A 13,727-nucleotide genomic window follows, 5' to 3' on the forward strand; every position below is an offset into this window, starting at 1 on the left:
TTGTTGAAAAACAAGGGGGTAATGGACTGTCTTTGCTTTTTTCAGCCATAAATAAACTCTTAAAGTATAGCTGACACCTAACTAAGAAATGCCAATAAGAATAAAAATATGGGGCGCCTGGGTGGCTCAGTTGGTTGAGCGACTGCCTTCGGCTCAGGTCATGATCCTGGAGTCCCTGGATCGAGTCCCGCATCAGGCTCCCTGCTCGGCAGGGTGCCTGCTTCTCCCTCTGACCCTCCCCCCTCTCATGTGCTCTCTCTCTCTCATTCTCTCTGTCTCAAATAAATAAAATCTTTAAAAAAAAAAAAAAAAGAATAAAAATATGGAGGGCACCTGGGTAGCTCAGTCGGTTAAGCGTCTGCCTTCTGCTCAGGTCATGATCCAGGAGTCCCAGGATCGAGCCCCGCATCAGGCTCCCTGCTCAGTGGGGAGTCTGCTTCTCCCTCTGCCCTTCACCCCACCCATGCTCTCTCTCTCTCATTCAAATAAATAAAGTCTTTTTAAAAAAGTAACATACCATTTTTTTAAAAAAAGAATAAAAATATGGGGGTGCCTGGCTGGCTCATTTGGTAGAGGATGCAACTCTTGATTTTGGGTTTGGGAGTTCAAGCTCTATGTTGGGCATGGAGCCTACTTAAAAAAAAAAAAAAAAGAATAAAAATATGGTGGATTCAAAAAAAGAAACTTACCTTACAAAAATGTACTTTTGGTTATTTCAGATGGAAGCTCCACCTCTCTCTCCTTTTCCACATATTAAGCAACAACCAGGCTCACCACGCCGTATTTCCCAGCAACACTCCATTTATGTTTCCCCACATAAGAATGGGTCAGGCCTTACACCCAGGAGTGCTCTGCTATACAGGTTCAATGGCAGCCCTTCTAAGGTAAGGTACATACAGACTTACTCCAAAACAACCTATGTACATGTGTTAAAAATTGGATTTCAGATTACCAGTTAGTAATCTTTAATCTTGCTCTTTGCAGAGTTACTACTAATAAATATGAACTGTTACTGTGGCAAGTCTCCAGTGATCAAGAGCAGTGTGTTCAGTTGATACAGTTTAATCCATTACTATTGTTATGATATTAGGGAAGTTCACTGCAAGAGTTCAATGTGTCTCCCGCTTAAGCATGATCTTGAGAAGGGACAAATAAGGCAGCACCTGTAAGTGGTCAGACACAAGGGATATTAACTTTAAAGAAAGGCCTTCAAAGTGAAAGTTCATTTGGTGAATGGGATAGTGAAAAGCCTGAAAATAGAGGCCTTCTCTTATTTACACAAACCGTTCTGTGGTTATCCCCATCTTAATTTCCATACAGTGATAAAGATGTGACAGTTACATGATTGTTGTTTTCAGATATTTGAAGAGCTGTCAAGCAGATATGTTCAGTATGTCTCCAGAAGCCAACCTAAGATATAATACCTCACAGACTTGCATTTCCTCTTCATAGAAGTTGATTTCCTGCAAGGATGTTTAGAAGAGATTCTTCCATGAAATCAAAGAGGAGACCAATTGACTTCTCAGGCAGTGATTTCAAAATCATAGATCAGAATCACCTGGGGTGCTTGTTGAACACATATCTGTCCGAGAGACCTACTGAATCCCAAAGCTCTGGCAGTCAGGTTCACTAGACCATTGTGATCCACAGCTTTCAAGAACCACTTCTCTAAGGCCTTGCTACTCAGAATGTAGTTTATAGACCAGCAACATCAGTGTCACCTGGGAGCATGTTAAAAATGCAGGATTTCAAGCCTCATGCCAGCCCTACTGGATCTGCATTTTAACAAGATCCACAGATGATTAATAAGAACATTAAAGCTTAAAAAGCATGCTCTAGGAGGAGGATCTCAAACCTTAAGGAAGCTTAGAATCACCTGGAGGGCTTGATTAAACATAGATTGCTCAACCCCGTTCCCAGAGTATCTGATTCAGTAGGTGTGAGGGTGAGGCTTGAGAGTTTGCATTCCTAATAAGTTCCTAGAAACTTATATGTCTGGCCCAGTGTCTATACTTTGAGAACTACTGCTATAAGGTAAATCCAATTTTTAAAGCCATGAGAAGATGAGTTCTAATCATCCTTATTAGGTTGGCCTAGATTCAAAAAATAATCTCTAGGGCACCTGGCTAACTCAGTCAGTGGAGCATGTGACTCTTGATCTCGTTGTGAGTTCACGTCCCATGTTGGGTGTAGAGATTACTTAAAAAATTTTTTTAAATCTTAAAATAATCTCTACCTTATTGTTGAGCTTTGGATAGAGTGCAGGAAAAAGCAGTTAGCTTAGTTCTTTGCTGCTGTTTCCTCTTTTGTCCCCTTTTACTCACACGTGTCCTCTGTTTTTGCAGAGTTTGAAAGATATCAACAATATGATAAGGCAGGGTGAACAGAGAACCAAGAAGCGAGCAATAGCCATAGATGGTGATGCAGAATCCCCTGCCAAACGCCTCTGTCAAGAAAATGATGATGTTTTGCTTAAACGACTACAGGATGTTGTCAGTGAGAGAGCAAATCATTAACATCCTTCCTGTTTCTATCATAAAAGCACTTTCAGGTGGCAGAAAGTTGGGGGTTTTCAGCCCTGTAGATGGAAAGTATCACTGAGTTACATGAAAAATTGCACCAAAATTATATGGTTTTTTTTTTTTTTTACATTTATCCAAAATGTAGTTGACAGTGTATTTTGAGTTGGATTGGAAAGCAATATTTCAAGTGCCTTTTAAACATTTTAATAGTTATAGAATCTTTTAAATGACTATTCCTTGGTTTAGTTTTTAAGATGAAGTAAGGAGATACCTCATAATTTTTTAGCTCACTTTTAAAAATCAAATGTCTCCTCCTTCTGCACTTTGTAATATGAAGGTAAATAATCTGGTTTTGGTAAACATCCTTTGAGATATCTCTGTTCTTAATTTAATATTGAGTAGAGGGGCATCTGGCTGGTAGAACATGAGACCCTTGATCTCGGGGTCATGAGTTCGAGCCCCATGTTGGGCATAGAGATTACTTAAAAAATTATATATGTATATTGAGTAGGGTTTGGCTCCCATAGCACCTGGGCCAAAGGATGACACACTAGCCCATCTCTGACCCACTCTGGCAACTCCACATCCAGGTGCCACCACCATTCTGAGTTGCTAGCTCCCTTCTCATGCCCTTTCTCTCCTTGAGGATAAGCAGATTTGCGCCTGAGCCCATGCATTACTATGCTCCTTGCCTTCCATCCCTAAGCCTTCTTAGCTCACAACCTAATAAAAGGGGTACTTGGGTGCAGCTTTCCAAAGAATCAGCTGTTCAATATTCACTTTTTTTAATGTGTTTCCAGAATCTGGAAGGACATGAATAAACCATTCTTAATTAATTTTGAGAAAGTTATGAAATGTATGTTTTTTAAACTGCAAACGTTATTTTTTTAAATACAAAATGTTTAACTTATATCTAACCCTGGCTGATTTGAGTTAGTCTAAGATTTGGCTGTAAATTTGTAATTGCTATCGTCAGGAATTTTATTTTTAAATTTTAAGAAAAGTGATTTTGGTCACATTTTACTTTTCTGAAAATTAGATCCTCATTTTTTGTGTAGTATCTACACATGTTGTAAGCCAAATAACATCAAATTTGTCTGAAGTCCTTGTATATATTTTTATGTAGCTGTAACTATTGTGTCATTTTCATCTTCATTATTAATGTGGAAAATATACATGAGCATTTGTACATTGACTATATCAGAAGCTCTGGGTATGTTTTTATCAATTTTTAAGACAATATCAGTGTACATAAAATAGCTAATAAAACATTGGCGTTGCTGAGACATTGAAAGACAGTGTATTTGTGTGACTAGAAACAATTCTGCAGCCATCTACAACCTATACCTTCTTAAATAACCTGTTTTATGTCTTTTAAATACCGTAGTGTAACTTAAAAGTTAACGTTCTGGTGGTTTCCAGGGGCTAGGAAGAGATTGGAGAGTGACTGCTTGAATACAGGGTTTTCTTTTGAGGGGATAAAAACATTTTAGAACTTGATGTAGATAGTGGTTGTATAATGTGAATTTACTAAATGACACTTTAAAATGATTATTTTAAAAAATAAAATGAGGGGCTGGCCCTGCTTAGGATTTTCAGGAACCATGGAAGCGGCGACCACAGTTGGAATTTAAGCACTTTTGTGACGGTCTCCGGGTTCCCTGTGAGAGGAAAGGGGAGGATGCCACTGGAATCATCTTCCTCTTTGATGCCACTATCCTTCCCTTCTCCCTTACCCTCAGTACCAGACAGTATTACTAACTTTTCCCCTCCCCCAATGTCTTACATCACTTCCCAGGAGATGAAGTGTATTCTTCACTGGTTGCCTACAGGACCTGGTAGCTAAGGCAGTGCCAGGAAAATTACAGCCACTGCTGGTGGAAGAGCAGCTTAGTGTGTCTGGAGCAAACCGACCACCCTGTATCTTTGAGTGCCAGCTACGTCTTTGGGATCAGTGGTTTTGAAGTTGGGCTGAGCAGGAGCGCAATGAATTTGTCAGGCAGCTGGAGGTCAGTGAGCCAGACTTTGTGGCAAAGCTTTACCAGTCAGTGGCTGCTACGGCTGGTAAAGACTGATGGGCATTAAAATCAAAGAAGATAATCACAGCTGATGGAGCTGCAACTTTACTATGAGAACTTCAAATGTGTCACTTAAAGGTCTAGGGATGGTATCCTGATCGGCTGACTGAACTTGTTGACCAGTACTGGCTTGATTATTTCTTTGGGGGTGGGGAGGGGCAGAGGGAGAGAGAGAATCCATGCCCAGCGCTGAGCCCGATGTGGGGCTCGATCTCACAACACTAGTGACCTGAGCTGACATCAAGAGTTGGACGCTTAGTGGGGGGAATCGGAGGGGGAGACGAACCGTGAGAGACTATGGACTCTGAGAAACAAACTGAGGTTTCTAGAGGGGAGGGGGTGGGGGGATGGGTTAGCCTGGTGATGGGTATTAAAGAGGGCATGTTCTGCATGGAGCACTGGGTGTTATATGCAAACAATCATGGAACACTACATCAAAAACTAATGATGTAATGTATGGTGATTAACATAACAATAAAAAAATAAAATAAACTATATATAAACAACAACAAAAGAGTTGGACGCTTGGCCGACTGAGCCACCCAGGCGCCCCAAGCCTTGGTTATTTCAATGTTAACAGCCTATCAACTGGACTGCTGACATTTATGTTTTCCATCTAAGTAAATCCAGGTCAGCAGTCTGCCTCCTAGCTTGCTCCTTTCTACATGTCAGACCCTCAAGAATTCCGTGGCTTCTTTTACAAGTATAACCAGAAGGAACCTACACATTATAACTCAAGAGTATTGCTGGCCCACAGGGCTATAAAGTAGAGCCTTCCTACTCCAGAAACAGGAGAGAAGGACAATAAAAGGTCATGCAACTGGATTCACATGGCTGGTTTCACTGCTCTTAACCAGATTCTGGCATAATTATGTGACATCCCAACTATTAGCTTTCCTAGTGATGATTTTGTAAAATTATGGAAAAATCAGGAGAGGGAGATAATTAGTTACTCCTTCCACACTGATGTTTGTTTGAATCCAAATAGCAATGACTTTTCCTAAAGCATTTGTGATATTCTTGAAGCTGGTAACGTTCCTATTCTGTAAGCTTGCTGTGTGATATGAAAACAAGTGACACTCTTTATAAGTTGAAGGGTTTATTTTTTGTATCAAAATAATGAATCTTCAAAATAAAATGATTATGTTTGGTGACTTTCACCTCAATTCAAAAAATGCCTTAGACACATAAAGAAACAGGATGACTTCAAGTCCTTGGAATGAATTTGTGAAGCAAATTATGATACTGAATTAAGGAAAGCACTCTTAGGAGTGCTTTCAGGCGTATTTCTCCAGATGGGACTCACAACTTAAAGTTCTTTCCTAATTAAGATTTTTATGTAGTTAGATTACATTAAATCAGATTTTTTAAAGAAGGTAATATTCCTGGGGTGCCTGGGTGGCTCAGTCAGTTGAGCATCTGCCTTCAGCTCAGGTCATGATCTCAGGGTCCTGGGATCAAGTCCCACATCGGGCTCCTTGCTCAGCAGGAAGCCTGCTTCTCCCTCTGCCTGCCGCTCCCCCTGCTTGTGCTCTCTCTGTCTCTCTGATAAATAAATAAATAAAATCTTTTTTAAAAAAAGATAATATTCCTGCTTGTTTTTCTTTTTTTTCTTCTTCTTCTTTTATGGTACTTTCACTAAGTCAAAACTGTTAATAGCTGCCTACCATATTCCTGGCCCTTAACTAGGTGCCAGGGATATAAAAATAAACCAGCCATAGTACCTGTGCTCGAGATATAATAATTGTAACCCATTACTACAGTTGTTCCTTGAACAACACCAGGGATTAGGGACACCGGCATCTCCACACACACACCTCACCGCCCGCTGTCAAAGATCCATGTATAATTTTTGACTCCCTTTCAAATATTTAATTACTAATAGCCTGTAAGACTGGAAGCCTTACCAATATCCTAAATAGTTGATTAACACATACTTTGTATGCTATATGTATTATATACCGTATTCTTACAATTAAGTTAAAAATATTTCTAAATGTTAAAATCATAAGGAAAATACATTTACAGTACTATACTATTATCAAAAAGAATCTGCATGTTAAGTGGACCCACACAGTTCAAACCCATGTTGTTCAAGAGTCAACTGTAGAATAAGTATAGTAATAGAGCTCTACACAAAGAGGGATGGTGTTGGGGCGCCTGGGTGGCTCAGTGGCTAGGCAGCTGCCTTCAGCTCAGGTCATGATCTTGGGGTCCTGAGATGGAGCCACGTATCGGGCTCCCTGCTCGTGGGAGAGTCTGCTTCTCCCTCTCCCTCTGCTGTTCCCCCTGCTTGTGCTCTCTTGCGTGCACTCTCTCTCTCAAATAAATAAAATCTTAAAAAAAAAAGTAAACACCTGGTCAAGAAGAGCTGTATGCTTTAAGATACTGGTAGTGGGGATAGAAGAGGAACCACAGAGAGTCACGTAACTGGGCATATATGGGATCCCAGTCAGGGATGACTTTCCAGAAATAATTAATGATAATAGATTCCACGTGGAGTTAGTTGGCATCAGTGACAGACCCTTAAGAAAATGTTCCGGAGGTTTCAGATCCTCTATCTAGGCAGTAGTTCCATCAAATTTCCCAATGGTAAGAATCACTCTGGAGATTTATTAACTATACAGATCAATAGTGTGGTGCACAGTTTTGTGAAGCATCCCAGGCTGTTCTTACTTAACCAGGCAAGTTCAAGGCCAGCAGAAGAGGATAAAGGCCAAGAGTATGGAGCTCCAGGTTCATATAACCTCCCTGACGCTGCACCACCAAACCCAATTGAACTTCACTGTTCACTGACTTCATCATCACTTCAGGAAATAATTAATTATAGAAAATAACAGAAATTAGAAGATATATAAACAACACAAAAAGATTTAAAAAAAAAAAAACCATAGTCCCGGGGCACCTGGGTGGCTCAGTCGTTAAGTGTCTGTCTTCGGCTCAGGTCATGATCCCGGGGTCCTGGGATCGAGTCCCACATCGGGCTCCCTGCTCGGTGGGAAGCCTGCTTCTCCTCCCACTCCCCCTGCTTGTGTTCCCTCTCTCGCTGTCTGTCAAATAAATAAAAATCTTAAAAAAAAAGAAACAAAAAACTATAGTCTCCACTCAGAGGTCATCTTTTTAAAGATCTTATTTAAGAGACAGAAAGCACAAACGGTGGGGCGGGGGATTGGGAAGGGCAGAGGGAGAGGGAGAAGCAGACTCCCTGCTAAGCGGGAAGCCTGACATGGAGCTTGATTTCAGGACCCTGGTAACATTACCTGAGCAGAAGGCAGTCAGAGGTCATCTTTTTAAAGATTTTATTTTTAAGTAACCACTACACCCGACATGGGGCTCGAACTCACACCTGCGAGATCAACAGTGGCACCCTCCCCCAACTGAGCCAGCCAGCGACTGTTGATCTTGGGGTTGTGAGTTCAAGCCCCAAGTCGGGTGTAGAGATTACTTAAAATCTTTTTAAAACGTTTTTGTTACAGTTATTTTTCACATGAAGGAAAATGTGTAAATCTTAAGTTGTATATGTTATAATGAATTTTTTCCAGCTTTACTGAGGTATAATTTACAGAGTAAGATGTACCCATTTTCAGTATATAGTTTGATAAAATTTAGTAATTGTACACAGTTGTATAAATTCCACTACAATCCATATATAGAACATTTCCACCACATCAAAATGTTTCCTTGTGCCTTCTGAACTTCCCTGCCCTCCCCACATCCTCCCCACCACACACTCTAGTCAACTGATCTTTTTGTCACTATAGTTTTGCCTTTTCTAGAATTTCATATAAAATATATGTATGCACAGTATGTAACCTTTTGTATTTGAGTTCTGTCATTTAGTATAAGTTTCTGAGATTCATTCATGTTGTATGTGTAAAGAATTTCTTTCTATTGCTGAGCAATTTTCCATACTGTGGATTTTTGAAGAAAAACAAGAGCAAGAAGAAGAAGAAGAAGAAGAAGGAGAAAAGAAGAAGAAAAGAAAAAGAAAACACAGGTCCAAAATGGTGTTAACTTAGACTGAGTTCCCAAACCACTGCTTAATTAATACATATTCTAACTGCAGTTTCAACTTCCCCTAGAAATGTAGTCTTAACTGGATGGGACCTCAGAGCTGCTCATAGCTTGTAGCCCATATGTTCCCACATGGTTTGCACTCATCTTTTAACACTTTCCCCTTTTTCACTTTTCCCATCCTTGCCATTTCTCAACTCCAGGCATGATCCTGCCTCCAAAGCTCCTGCACCTGCTGTTCTCATTGTCTGGAATGCTTTTCCCCCAGACGCCTGCATGGCTGACTCCTTCATCTCCTTCAAGTCTGATTAAATGGCACTTTCTCAAAAGGCCTATTAACTACCCTATCCAAAATTGTGACTCTGTCTCCCTCCACTCCCATTGTTGCACACCCAATGTTCAAAATTTTTTCATCTTGCGAAACTGAAACTCTACCCAGTAAGTAACTTTCCTTTTCCTCTTCCCTCCTGTTCCTGGCAACCACCATTCTAATTTCTGAGTTAGACTACACTGGACACTTCATATAAGGGGAATCATAAAGTATTTGCCTTTTTGTGACTGGATTATTTCACTTGACACAAAGTCCTCAAGGTTCATTCATGTTGTTGCATGTGAGAATTTCCTTTTTTTTTTTTTAGAAGCAGTGGTAAATCAATTTACTCTTTTTTTAAAGATTTTATTTATTTATTTGAAAGAGAGAGAGCATGAGCTGGGGGAGGGATAAGCAGACTCCTGGCTGAGCAAGGAATCTGAGGTGATGTGGGCACTCCATGTGGGGCTGGATTCCAGGACCCTGATCATAACCCAAGCCAAAGTCAGACACTTAACCGACTGAGCCACCCAGGCTCCCCCGAATTTCCTTCTTTTTAAGGCTCAATAACATTCCATTGTATGTGTATACATTTTCTTTATCCATTCATCTGTCCTTGGACTGCAGCCCAATTTTTATTTTTATTATTTTTTTTTAGATTTCATTTATTTATTTGACAGAGAGAGACACAGCGAGAGAGGGAACACAAGCAGGGGGAGTGGAAGAGGGAGAAGCAGGCTTCCCGCTGAGCAGGGAGCCCGACGCGGGGCTCAATCCCAGGACCCTGGGATCATGACCTGAGCTGAAGGCAGACGCTTAAGGACTGAGCCACTCAGGCGCCCCTGCAGCCCAATTTTTAATCTGTAAGATATACCATGTCTTTCGATACTAGTCTTGAGTGACTCATATTCTGGGAAGTCCTTGGCTGTATTCTTAAGTTTCGTTTTCTTCCTTAAATTTTGTTTTCTTCCTGGGGCGCCTGGGTGGCTCAGATGGTTGGGTGTCTGCCTTCGGCTCAGGTCATGATTCCGGGGTCCTGGGATAAAGCCCCACGTCGGGCTCCTGGCTTAGCGGGGAGCCTGCTTCTCCCTCTCCCTCTGCCTCCCCCCCTGCTCATGCTCTCTCTCTCTCTGTATCTCTGTGTCTCAAATGAATAAATAAAATCTTTAAAAATTAAAAAAAAAAAATTTGTTTTCTTCCTTTGCCTTGGGAAACATCCCTTGTTTCTATTTTGAAGCAGATCCTCCCACCCCCATCTCCCATAGAAGGAACTCAGCCTGTTGGAAGATTTCCAGGCAACAAAAGTGGTGGGGGTGGGGGGAGGTGTTAATGTGCTCCAATGCCAATCTTCTCCCCTTACTCAGTCCTCTTCTAAACCCGCTCTCCCAGTTGCCTCCTGCAAACCCCAAATGCCTTGCCTGTACTGTGCCTTCCCTGAACTTCCCACCTTAGAAGCCCTAGCACCACCAGCTTCCACCAACACCCAGAAATTTCAGTGCCCCCTTAACTACTTGCCCAAGGAACAGGGTCTTTTCCCCAAGGAACACTGCTCTCCTCCTCAGAATCTGGTGCCAGTTCCGTGTGCCCCCCCCCCCCCCCGCAAACATATACACCATACTCAGAGAGCTCTGGGTTAAGGAAAGTTGACTTTCCTGCAGTCGCTTCACTTTTTTTTTTTTTTTTTTTTTTTAAGTAGGCTCTATGCCCAACGTGGGGCTTGAACTCATTACCTGAGATCAAGAGTCGCACACTCTAGCAATGAGCCAGCCAGGTGCCGCTCCTGCAGCCACTTCAAATATAAATGGTACTTCTCTTCCCTAGGGATAGAGGTTTTTCTCAGTCCTGTGAAAAATGAGTAAGAGTATCTAAAACACTCTGTTCAGTGGTCTCCTTTAACTCACAATATAGGTAAATTCAGTATGTTTGTTATGCAAATGTAACTCCAAAGACAACTCCTCCAATCTCAGGTTACAGGCTCAAGCCCTACCTTAGTAGAAATTCTGAAACTCTTTTCCTTGTTAATAACAGTGGTTAACAAGTCCCAAGCATAGGAATGCCTGAAATTCTCTTTGAGATAAGGATCAGGTTTTTAAATGAGAAGGATCACAATGTAAACAAGGTATTTCAACTTGGGGAAGAAACGTAAAAAAAAAAAAAATGATCAAAGCCTTCAACACTTGAATCAATATGTGTTTTTTGTTAATAACGACAGCACACTTCAGAGTGGAGAAACAGACAAATATGTGTGACCTTATTTTGCATAATATCCAATAGCCCAGGGTTTTGGGAAATAACCAAGAAGCCTGGGCCCCAAAGATTGGCAACCACAAAGTCAAAATGTCCATCCAACCTTTGGTCAACTCACGAGTGGAGTCACCTAGAACATGTTGGCCATGTGTATTAGTCTGCTAGGACTGCCTGAACAAAATACCACAGACTGAGTGGCTTAAGTAACAGAAGTTTACTTTCTCATCGTTCTGGAGGCTGGAGGTCCAAGATCAAGGAGCTAGCACAGTTGGTTTCTGGTGAGACCTCTCAATGGTCTGGGTGACCCATCTCACAATATCCATAGGCCCTAACTAACCAATGGGCTATTTACAACCAGGCCCAGTTACCAAAAAAGGGAAAATTCCATACGTTGCCATACCTTCTTGTCTTCCCCCTTTAAAGATAGCCACCACCCACTGCATCATTGCAACAGCCTCTCCTCTGTTGTCAGGCCCTCTGCTCCCTCTCGGTGCATTCAGTAAACTTCTATCTCCTTTGTTCTATCTTGGGTGAATCCTTTCGCCTCCCAGGCTTCCACCCGATCATCGCCCCACATTTGGAGGCCCCCATACGATGGAGAGAGACACCACAGTTTTGAAGCAAAGAAAGCTTTATTATCAGAAGAGCAGCCCAACAAGAAGGCAAAGGGTTCTTCCCAAAGCTGCCTTGCTTTGTTGAGCCTAGGAACAGTTCGTAGGGAAGGAGGTAACTATATGAAAGGAACAAGATAGGGAAATGGAAGGGACTCGATTTTAGAAAGGCTCCATTTCTGTTGTTTCTCTGCTAAGTGCCATTTACTCATGCTCTATATTTTGCATTGAGTAAACCAAATGTCCAACCTTAGGCCAAACCAAAGAAGCTATGTTCCCACTCAAGGGTAAGACAAGAAAGTTAATCATTCTCTAAGTTTTGTCCCAGGCCCTCAAACACCTGCTAATGATGTGGGAAACAAAGGCAGAAGAAAAATTATTAAATTTCCTTACTACCTACAGCCCATTGACAAGCCCTTGAAACCGGCACAGTAACATTCCTCTAGTGACTCAACTGCCTCGATGTTAATACTTTGCTAAGGGCAAAAGGCAATCCTAGCTTGACCAACCCCACCCCCCAAAATCCTGTAAGTCTACTTTAACATATAAGAATTCCTTTGGAAACTTCCTTTATCTCTAACCCCCCCCCAAGATACATGTTGGTAATCATCCCCCAAGCATATGGCCTACTGATAGACATCTCAAGGGTCCCATAACTAAGGTTTTATTAGTAATAAATGACCTTTTCCCAACAATAGCTAACCCCCTCAAAGTCCTGGAAACCTTGCTTCCAAAATTCCTTAGAGACTTACACTATCCCTAACCCTCTCCCAACTTGAAAGTCTATAATGGGCCACTCCTCGTGACCCTGGTGCCGTTCTTTCTGCCCACGGGTCCTGTCCCCGTGCTTTAATAAAATCACCTTTTTGCACCAAAGACGTCTCAAGAATTCTTTCTTGGCCTTCGGTTTCGAACCCTAATAATGTCTTTCCTACATCACTAACATCTGAGAAGAACTGGATCCCAGTCATGTTCCAGGACATTCACTTCAAACAAACCTCCATCAACACTGTCATCAGTCCCCCTGCAGTTGGTGATTTATGGAATAACACCTATTGTTCACCTGATACTCACCTTTAATCGGAACCTACCTTGGATTTTTGAAGGAACAGGTACTCTGGACCCCTTTCCAATATAAACCTTTAACCCCAAGCAACAGCGTGGCTCACTTTCCCAAGTCTCTCTGATATTCCATCTGCTATACTCTATCACTTACACCCCATAAACTCTGTTCTCATTTCCTCCTGGCTTGCATTTGATTTCTATCCTGTGCAAAGTCAAGGACCCTCTTGGCTGGTCCTGTAGGGGCCCCCTCTAGGTCCTCAGACCCGGCCTGCCTGCATCAGGATGGTGATGCGTTTCTTGAAATCTCGGAGCAGGGAAGCCTTGAAACAATCTGAATGTATACATTCTTCTGGACAGTAAGGCGCCATCCAGGATTGGTACAATCAGAGTATGTCAGATAATTTCAAGACAAAAGTCATCATCTGGTTACCATCAGGTTTCTACAATCAAGATGCAAACAGGGAGTAGGGAGTGAAAAAGGCACAGTTAATGATTAATTGGGCATAGGGCTCAGAGGAACATAAAACACAATTAAGTGAGGAACTAACAACAACAACCCAGAATGTACAGCTAAATTAATGGTATAACTAATATAACTTTTACACTGCTTATGCTTTCAAAATAGGTCCAGGAACCAAGCATCCAGCCTCAGAGATCTCTGGTGCCACCTCCTTATAAGGACATCAGTTCTGTTGGATTAGGAGCCGACTTGTATGACTGTATTTAACTTTAATTACTCCCTTAAAAAGGTCAGGGGTACCTGGCTGGCTCAGTAAGTACATCATGCAACTCTATTTTTTTTTTTTTTAAGATTTTATTTATTTATTTATTGGAAAGAGAGAGAGAGAGAGAGCACAAGCAAGGGCAGCAGCAGGTAGAG

At 41.7% G+C, this 13,727-nt stretch overlaps 1 protein-coding gene and 1 pseudogene across 5 annotated transcripts in view; both read left to right on the forward strand.

Moving 5' to 3' along the window:
- The window catches only part of RBL1 (RB transcriptional corepressor like 1), a 56,926-nt gene extending 53,110 nt beyond the window's left edge, over positions 1 to 3,816 (forward strand). For 3 of the 5 annotated variants that reach the window (XM_081832826.1, XM_006733645.3, XM_081832825.1), the window contains 2 exons: positions 720 to 884; positions 2,346 to 3,816. In XM_081832826.1, the coding sequence (XP_081688952.1) occupies positions 720 to 884; positions 2,346 to 2,516 (336 nt within the window). In that variant the 3' untranslated portion in view covers positions 2,517 to 3,816. The other 2 variants (XM_031028543.2, XM_081832824.1) reach the window with 2 other exon arrangements.
- Positions 3,817 to 3,954: 138 nt separating this feature from the next.
- Positions 3,955 to 6,186, forward strand: LOC145723801 (uncharacterized protein C14orf119 homolog; annotated as a pseudogene).
- The last annotated feature ends 7,541 nt before the right edge of the window (positions 6,187 to 13,727 follow it).

The sequence above is a fragment of the Leptonychotes weddellii genome, chromosome 10 (genome assembly GCF_054177405.1).
Source record: "Leptonychotes weddellii isolate Sample4059 chromosome 10, ASM5417740v2, whole genome shotgun sequence".
Taxonomy (NCBI): domain Eukaryota; kingdom Metazoa; phylum Chordata; class Mammalia; order Carnivora; family Phocidae; genus Leptonychotes; species Leptonychotes weddellii.